Source organism: Poecilia latipinna, unplaced genomic scaffold (genome assembly GCF_001443285.1).
Source record: "Poecilia latipinna isolate Pla-1442-1.1 unplaced genomic scaffold, P_latipinna-1.0 Scaffold3468, whole genome shotgun sequence".
NCBI lineage: Eukaryota > Metazoa > Chordata > Actinopteri > Cyprinodontiformes > Poeciliidae > Poecilia > Poecilia latipinna.
In genome coordinates, this window is record NW_015116084.1 from 1 (window position 1) to 9,363 (window position 9,363).

The following is a 9,363-nucleotide window of genomic DNA, read 5'->3' on the forward strand; positions in this document are numbered from 1 at the left end:
TAGTTTATTTTCTGCAGGTTGGTGAGGAGCAGAGACTGTGAGACGGCCGGCTCTCTGATGACCTTCTTCCTCGTTCTGGGTCTGGCTGTGGGAGCCTCGTTCTCATTCCTACTGGGAAATCTGGTTTAGACAAAGTCCACGTAGAAACCCAACATTGGATCAGGACTTTTATATTCCTCTTTGCTCATGTTTGCTTTATATGTACATATCGCTTTTTTTTTATGACTGTAACATTCTTGCATTATCACTTTTTTATACCATTTTTTATAAATGTTTAACTGTAAACATTTCTAGCATTAAAGTTTTGTATTTACCATACAAATAATTATTTACCATAATTGTTTGTGTGGTAAATACAAAACTTTAATACAAATAATTATTCGTATTTACCATAATTATTATGGTAGATAACAATTAGCATATTAATTATGATTTACCATAATAAATAATATTATTTATATTAATTGCATAATTACCATACATACCAACCTCACAATCGCCCCCTGCTGGTAACATGAGGTGACTGTAATTCGCAGCTAATAAAAAAAATAATTGTTTTCTAACAAAGAACAAAGAATCATTCTTCATTAATCTGTAGACTTTTTCCCCCCTACTTATTTATATTTTGATGCAATGAATTTATGTTTTATGGTTTTTAAAGGGATTTTTGTGTGAAGGGAATTTATTGTTTGAACATCTACATTTGTCTTTTACAAAGACCTTGTTGATGTTTTCTATGGTTTTTTGTAATGTAGTATACTTAATGTATATTTATGCACTCTGTTTTATGCAACTTATCCTTTTTCATTAAATAGTTTTTTACATGATCTGAAGTAGTTTTTGTCATTTTTAATCTTTTTGTATCAAAGTTTTTTGTGGGGTTTTTTTTGTACTTGCTCAATTAAAATATAAATATAAAATGGTAGCGTTAGAGTTTGTTGCTGAATATTAACATGTTATGGCGCTAATTGTGGTGAGCGCTGATTGTCCTGCTGGTTTGAGCATGAGTGGAGTAACGGCGCCATCTAGTGGTGGGATTTTCGACCCTTTTAGAATCCTGTTCCCTTTATAGTTGTGCTGCCATCGTTTGTAATTCTTAATTTGTTCATTATATTCAGGTAGTTTTCATATTGTTTTTATTTAGACGTAAGGAGTTAAAAAACTAATGATTATTTTAATAATTGAGAGATTAAATAAAACTGGTACTTATATATATATATATATATATACATATATATATATATATATATATATATATATATATATATTTTTTTTTATTTTTTATTTTTTTTTTTTTAAACAAGTTGAACAAGATGAAATAAAAAATGCTAAAAGATGAATTTTGGGTAGAACATAATTACAGAAAATGATTATTTTTTTTATCTTAAATGCAAAATGTGTATATTTTTTAGCACAATTTTTTGCTTAATTACTTTTCTGACTTTGTTGTTAAAGAAAAAGAAAGTAAGAGCAAATATCCTTCCATTTGCACAGCATCCAGAACCAGAGAGAACAACTGTCCGAACGTGCAAAGTGTAAGCCGCCAAAAACAACCAACTAAACAGAGCAACTCCACCATGTTGCCAAAACGAGCAACACAGTTCTAGGATCAGGTTTAGTTGCGTCACCGTTGCATCTGAGCAGCACTTTGCCTCCACTGACCGTGTTTCCTCTCCCAGAGGCTCGGCCCTTTCCTTTAGCCAGGCTTCCTCCCATTCTTCCACTCTGTGGAAAATAAAAAGAGAAAATTCAGAGAGCGCTTCTGACTTTCACTAAATCACACCAAGTGAAGCCTTTCTACCACAATTAGGAGAGAATTTCCTTTATTCTGTTTCCCGCCCGGCTGCACAGTTGGTGAGTACTTCTGGGACTTAAATCCCGCTTGTTTTTAAAGAAGCTCTTATCAGATTTCTTAATATTCCTGCTGACATGATTACTAAATATATTACTTTCCATTGAAATGACAGCAGATTGCTGAGTTTAGTGTGCAGATCCAAGTTGTTACTGTTTCCTCTGTTTTTCACACAAACCCCTCTGAACGTTTAGTAAAGTTTTAAGGTGAGTTTAGTTCAGTGTCAAGTACTGAGAAAATGATTTATTGCTTGCATTTTTTGACTAAATAAATCTTAAACCCTGACTGAAGATTAACTGTAGATGAATTATAGTCTGTAAGTGTTGTTTTAAAACCCTTTTTTCTGCAATAGTGAAACTCACATGTTATTTTTTATTTGTTTTGGTCTTCATGAAACCAGATATTTGCATTTCTCACTGTTTGAAGTTGAAAATGGCCAAACTTTTCTTGTTTTAGCTTAGTTAGAATTACCAAAATTATCTTTACTTGCTAAATGCCAGAAGCTTAGCAAGAATATTTTCTAGAGATTTTTTTTTGTTGTTGTTGCTACTTTTCTCAAATTCAAAAATGTACATTTGGTCAGAATGAGGGATAACTGTCTTTCAGAATATATGATTTGAATCAAATCTTTTCCCACAAATTTCTCACCTTTGACAATTCTAAGCTAAAACAAGAAAAGTTTGGTCGGATTTAACTTCAGACAGTGAGAAAAATGTGTTTGTGTCTAGTTTTACCTTTACAAATGTTAATAAACAACTGAAGACTCACATAGATGTCACATTGATTCTTATCCCAAGAACTGGTGTCAGACTGCTGCATCCTTCGTGCACAAAGGAGCGTTATCGCAGGTCCTTCCCCCCACCTGCAACTTTATATCAGAAAAACAGAAAAAACACTCGGATTGCATCTTTAAAAGCTCAAAATGGGCATAAGATTCATGTCCATGATTATACTTTTAATCAAAGGTTTGAGTTTTGTTTTTATGCGCTGCCTGTGGATTATTCACAGCCTCTTTTTTATGAATCTGAGAAACAAATGAAGTTGTGAAACTTCCTTAGCGGGAGCCTGAGGAGGAGTTAGCGCCTGACAATGAGCGCATTTCTTAATGACCTGGCAGAGAAAGGCATGTGGGCGCAGCTGATGATCAGAGCTGCGCTGTGTGTGCTGGAGGGTAATCGGGCAGCTTGAAGCTTTCCGTCAGTGTTGATTCAGACCTAAGCGACGTCACAGCCAGTCAAACTGAAGCTGCAGCTTATTGCTCTGCTGTTTGCTTCCTGCAGATGAAAAATGGCTGAATCACACAGGGTGACAGCGCAGGGCAGGAAGGTAAGTTTGCACACCTGACAACAAGCAAGTAGGAGTTAACAATTAACCAGAGCATTAAATAAGTTTCTAAAAAAAAACTTTCTTCAGTTTTGTGAATGTAGCTGGAGTTCTCTGGTGGCAGGTAATGTTTGAACTTTTTACTTGTTTGAGTTTTCTAAAGCGATGGGAACCTGCTTTTGTTCCCAGTCGCATCAAGTCATCAAGAATATGCAAAAGATCCTTTTGAAAACTATCAAAATAAAAGCTTCGTTTTAACTTTGCAGGTTAGAAAAGCGCATTTTAAACCACTAACATAAAAAATAACGATCTATTATTAATTTATCTGCATATTTATACTCCCTCCTCTTTTTATTTATTTTTTATTTTATTTTTTCTAGATGAATTTAATGCCCTCTTTATTTATTTGAATGTAAATTTTCCGTTTCATATTTTCATAAGCTCAATAAATATATTGGAGAAAAAATAACGGTCTAGTTAAAGACAATTGTGTCTCACAAGATTTGAAAGCGGTCATATTAATTTCATGACATTTCATGTTGAGAAAAGAGTCCTGGATTCTCCAAATTGTTGAAATTAAAGAGATATCCTTGTCAATGAATATTAAAAACACTCACTGATTAAAACAAAACAACAACAAAAAAACACCCAGAAGGATTTTTGTAATTTTTTACACTAGTCGTATGATTCCCAAAGAGAACAGGCATCGGAGGACACCAGCTGTTTGCACAGTGAATGTACTGCAGCAGGCAGTTGCTGAAGCACCTGACAGTCGCAACAACAAAGTGATCGGATTATAACTTCATAATTCAGTCGAGAAAATTCCACCACTTTCACACAAACACAAAATGCGACCGGGATCAAACTCCTTCAAGGCTCGTAATGCGGTGAAATGAGGAATCTGACTGTTGGATGGTCCTGCAACTGCCTGAGAATCACTTTACCTGCCACTACACCGTGTATGTCCTCTAAACAGCTCTGTGCAAACCTAATTATTTAATACTGTTTGCTGGTTCTACATTAACATCCATATCCAGAGGAGGGTAGAGTATCCGGAAATATTACTCAAGTAAGAGTAGCACTACTTTGACATATTTTACTCAAGTAAAAAGTAGGAATACTCAAGTAAGAATAAAAAAAGTATTTTGTAAAAAGTCTACTCAAGTTCTGACTAATTAATCAAATTACCAGTCATTTAATATTTAAAAAACTATAAAGTTATGTGGAAATTTTGTTATTTTATAGATCAAAATTACAATAATTCATATCAAAAATGTCATTACAAAACAAAAAAAAATCAGGCAAAATATTTTTTTTCCCAAATTAATTTCTTTCAATAAAAATACTGATGAAACTAACAAAAACTCAGGTGTGTGTCTGGTGAATGTTTGGCTAAAACATGTTTGTTTTGCACTCAGTAGAAAATCCAGAAGCTTTACTAAAGTAAGAGTAGAGATTAGTGGTGCACGATATATCGGCACTAGTATCGGTATCGGCAGATTATTTTTTTAACATATTGGGATCGGTTTGGTAGATAAAACCAGGCCGATATTAACAAACAATATTTGTTTTTGTTTCCAAAGGTGTTGAAACGGTAGAGAAATATATTGGTTATCATACATAACAGCTGTATTAAAATTGGATATCAATAACAGCCTAATTTTTCATATTAGTGCATCCCTAGTAGCGATACTTCATAGTAAAATTACTCAAATAAAAGTAAAAAGGACAGTGTAGGAAAAATACTCCAAGTATTTTTTTTCTATAATGTTACTCAAGTAAATGTAACTTGTTCTTGCCCAACTCTGTTCATATTCTCAGTGTTTTGTTTTGTTGTTTTACATTTTTCCTCAGATGTAACAGACAAAATCTCCACTGAAGACTGAAGATCTTTAAATACGTTACAAAATACTTTTTAAATGTATTTCCTCTTGTTGCCAAAGCTGAAAATGTAGATTAGATCCTAAATAAAAGCATCCATCCTTTTCACTTTAAAATAAATGTCTAACAAAGTTGACGCCTGAAAGCTTTTATTTTGAATTCTAAGCGTATGTAATCAAACTTCCCGCTTCTCTGCAGTTCGGCACATGGCAGTCACAGGACCGGGCTTGTTACATCACTTTGTGAACTTAGTACCCAGTACGCAAAAACAGATTAAACAGATTAAAATGTTTTCTCCACACATAGAAACATATTTGCAATTAAGTACAACAGTTAAAAAATAGACTATATTTGGTCTCCTTACAAAAAAAGAGTCCAAAAAAGTTATGATGCATTTTTACATTTTCTTTCAGAAATGGAGTTTACCACAGAGACCCGAGACGGATCAGAACAAATTGGCATCTCGATGTCCGGATGGAGAAGCTGAAAGAAAACTGGTAAAAAAAAAAAATAAAAAAAAATGATGAAAGCAACACATGTAAACCCAGGAGACAAATAAAATTATAAAAATTAATTTCTTCATAAAAAGTAATGTTCTGAAAGAATATTTCATTGTAGATTTTTTTCCTTTCATAATACATCAGTTTACGCTGCAAAAACACAAAATCGTCCCAAGTATTTTTGGTTTAATTTCTAGTGTAAATTTCTTAGTACACTTTAAATATGACAAACTAACTTAAAAATAACTTTTTAGCAAGATATAGAGACTTGTTTTAAGTAAATAATTTCTTATTATTGACAAAAAAGTGCTTGTTCCAGTGGCAGATAAATTAACTTGTAACAAGGGAACATGTCCTATCATAAGTGAAATAATCTGCCAATAAAACAAGTACATTTCTATCAATAATAAAGAATTATTTACTTAAAATAAGGCTCTGTATCTTACTGTAAAGTTACTTGTAAGTTTGTTTTGCCTTATTTCAAGTGTGCTAAGATATTTGTATTAGAAATTTGAAGAAAAAAAAACCTTGGTAAGATCTTGTTTTTGCAGTGTAAACTGTGGGAGCATTAATGATTGTTTCCTTCTTGGCATTGTTTTAACACACTTAAATATCACCTGGTCAACAAAATGTGAAAACCTCCGCTTCTTTTAAACCGATTATTAATTGTTGATGAGTAATACAGTGTGTTTGTTATCAACTTAGTACATTATAGTGCATGTTAGAGGTGATATGGACTTAACGTTTAATCACAATATTTGTTCAGAACTGTTTGGGTAACGATAAATCAGAACTGTTTTCTCTCTCTTCTAGGAGCACAGCAATCACAGACCCACAAATACAAAGACTGCTTTTGAAAATCATTCCCATTTATCTTTAGGACACCAAAACTTATTCACAAAAGAAGTGTGACTTTTATCACTAAACTCCACACAGTAATGGCATTTAGTCACATTTTCACATTTATTTAATGATGGAGGTCAGTAAAAACAGCAACTCCAACACTACGGAAAGTTTTGAGGAGTTTTAAACATCATTAGTTGGAAGTCATTGTGACTATTATAAATTATAAATGATACATTAAATACCCATCTGTATAGCAGAGCTTGTCTTTTGAACCATCTAACATTTTATTTACCTAGTCCTGATAGTTTTTTAATGTGAGATTCTGATGATATTGTGAAAAATTTGCTGTTTTATCAAAAGCTAAGATGAATTAAAGATAAATCTGTAAATGTGTTTTTTCTGCTGGTCTCTTTGATAAAATCAGCTTGAATTTAATTTATTTAATTTCCGGTTCAAATCTCTCTTAAAGACATTTGAAACACACCAGCACGTTTCATTGAAACATGATTTTAAAAATTATTAAAACGATTACATTGTTAATTCATTTAATTTCCCTTTAGGATTGATAAATTATTGCTGATTTAACACCTTGAAGTCCCATGCCCAGTCCAAAGAGATGCACAACGTAAATTGTCTCTCTGTTGCCATGGAAACATTTTGTGTTTCCAGGAAGTTCCTTTCAGAGGTCAAATCTCCGGCGGGCTGCAGCCAGGGAAGAAGGTGATCGTGGTTGGGCTGGTGGATCCGAGTCCAGATCGGTAAAAATCTGGTTATTTAAACCTTATCTTGTTTGTTATTAACTAGTTTTCTTTTAGATGCTTTTAATGTGTAGTACTTTTTGTTTAATTGGTAGTAGAGGTGTAAAAAGCCTCTCTGTGAAGGAAAAGTTTAAAACAGACCAAACTTTCTTGTCGCACTGTAAAACATTTGAAGGTGGTTTAACTTGAAAACAAAAGTCCACTGCTGCTTTGAAATGTAATTTAAGTCAACAAGAAAATTGTTTTGGTTTTAACTCAGAAATTAAAGTTCATGAAGTTGATTTAACAAGAGACAAGTTGTCTAAACATTGTTTTTTTAAGTTCATTAATGTTGAATTGTGAGTTTTAACTTAATGCTGCAATTTAAACCAAATAATTATTTGACAATATGCAAGAAAAAAAGACATCAGTAAAAGTTTTACATGTTTTCTACTGTATTATTGCCACTGGGATTGTATATCCTGTCTGCTTAATGGCCGCCATACTTCTTCTTCTCTCCAGGTTCTACGTCGCTCTGACTTGCGGCCGCGGGTCCAGGGAGCCGCCACCCAACGTGGCGCTGGAGCTCTGCGTCCGGTTTAAAGACCGACAGGTCCTGCGGAGAGCCTGCGTTTCGGGATCCTGGGGCGAAGTGGAGAGAGCGGTTCCTTTTTTCCCTTTTATCAAGGATCAGCCCTTCAAGGTACCAGAATCTCTGCAGAAACCTGACGCTGTCTTTTGCAGTACTTGTGGCGGACATTTTGTAACTTTCATAAAATGTTTTTTACATATTTGTTCAATCTGTCACCATGTTGTAACATGAGACAGATAATCTGTGAAAAAAATTGATCTTCAATGCCTTCCCCCAGTGCTAACTAGAAACAACCAATCAGAGCTAGGAGAAGGAGGGTCTTAGTGCTGTCAATCATCTTTGTGTATGTGCTGCTCACATCCTTCTCCTTTCTCTGGTTCACCACAACGGAGCATGTGATGAATGCTCAGGCTAGTTAGCTTGGCCACCAATGATGGCAGATAAATGGTTTTTCTGGAATGCACATTGAGCAGCATGCACACGAGGGTGATTGACAGCACAAAGTCACTCTTTCTGGCCCTGATTGGTTGTTTTTGAGTGGGAACAGTGCAGTGTTCCTCTGAAATCAATTTTTCCACAGATTATCTGTTTCATATTGATCTGTCACAACTTGGTGACGGCTTCAACAAATATGCAAAAACATATTTTGTAAAAGTTAAATGACGTTAAAATATTGTAACGATAAAAAGACAACATGAAGCCCAGAATCCCACTGGAATAAATAGTGAATTTAGAGAAACGAGTTATTTAATGCAGATATAAAATGCCTGAAGTGAAGCTGATGAGCTGCTTATTATTATTTTTTGTCTGAATTATTTCTATAAATTGTATATTTAAAATCATCATATTAGCAGGTGGCAGTTTTTCCTGAGTTTAAACGATTAATCAGATGAATCACTTATTGAAATAATTGTCAACTGATTTAGTGACTGATTATTTGGTAACTGCAGCATACAGACTCAAAAAAACAAGCAAAGATATCTGGAGCTGTTTTGAGTGGATTGTAGGTGCTGTGTTCATAGGGAACTGAACTGAACCTGTTGTTCCGTCTGCAGATTGAGATCCACTGTGAACACGGCAGATTTCGGGTGATTGTGGACGGACAGCAGCTGTTCAGCTTTCAGCACAGAGTTCTGCCGCTCAGCCACGTCGACACTCTGTGGATCAAAGGCAGCTTAAAAATCACAAAACTTGCCTAAAACTAAAGACTTTTAGACTTTTACACTTCAGAAGATCGCAGACGTTTATATTTATTCAGAAATGCTTTTATATGTGTTTAAAGTTGTTTTACTTTTGGGATGCTTAGTTGATGTAGTTTTTTTGTTTTTACTCACTTCAATCCTATTTTTATTTGGAAAATAATAAAAATAATAATTAGCTCATGTTTTCTCTCAAAATTACAGTTTCATTGATTTTTTAAATTATTTTACGTTCAACTTTGGCTACAAACATTATTATTTTATGTTTTATTCAATCATAGTTCATGAACACTACGTACTTTCTGACTTTACAAATTAAACTGAAACTTGACTGTTAATATGAAGACATTGTTGGGTTTACTACCTCAGTCCAGCTATCCACTACTAAATTAGATTTCTTTACTTTTAAATGTAAGCTCTTTGTTTTATTTCA

At 33.8% G+C, this 9,363-nt stretch overlaps 1 protein-coding gene and 1 long non-coding RNA gene across 3 annotated transcripts; one reads left to right on the forward strand and one right to left on the reverse strand.

Moving 5' to 3' along the window:
* Positions 1-1,452: 1,452 nt before the first annotated feature.
* LOC106941033 (uncharacterized) lies at positions 1,453-3,025 on the reverse strand. The gene is made up of 3 exons (XR_001423244.1): positions 2,963-3,025; positions 2,621-2,720; positions 1,453-1,725 (listed from the first exon to the last, which is right to left on the reverse strand). It is a non-coding gene; the product is annotated as an uncharacterized LOC106941033 (long non-coding RNA).
* LOC106941032 (galectin-related protein-like) lies at positions 1,735-9,002 on the forward strand. 2 transcript variants are annotated; one of them, XM_015023954.1, is made up of 6 exons: positions 1,735-1,854; positions 3,133-3,178; positions 5,470-5,553; positions 7,072-7,160; positions 7,662-7,842; positions 8,787-9,002. In XM_015023954.1, exons 2-6 carry the CDS (start codon positions 3,140-3,142, stop codon positions 8,928-8,930), a joined length of 537 nt encoding a protein of 178 aa, XP_014879440.1. In that variant the 5' UTR covers positions 1,735-1,854; positions 3,133-3,139; the 3' UTR covers positions 8,931-9,002. The 2 variants fall into 2 exon arrangements, with proteins under 2 accessions (XP_014879440.1, XP_014879439.1); XM_015023953.1 differs by lacking the exon at positions 1,735-1,854 and having other exon boundaries at positions 2,729-3,178.
* Positions 9,003-9,363: the final 361 nt, after the last annotated feature.

Coding starts and splice junctions, on each gene's coding strand:
- LOC106941032 (XM_015023954.1), top strand. CDS start 3,140: ATGGCTGAATCACACAGGGTGACAGCGCAGGGCAGGAAG. Junction 7,161..7,661: donor GTGGATCCGAGTCCAGATCG/GTAAAAATCTGG, acceptor TCTTCTCTCCAG/GTTCTACGTCGCTCTGACTT. Junction 7,843..8,786: donor TCAAGGATCAGCCCTTCAAG/GTACCAGAATCT, acceptor TTCCGTCTGCAG/ATTGAGATCCACTGTGAACA.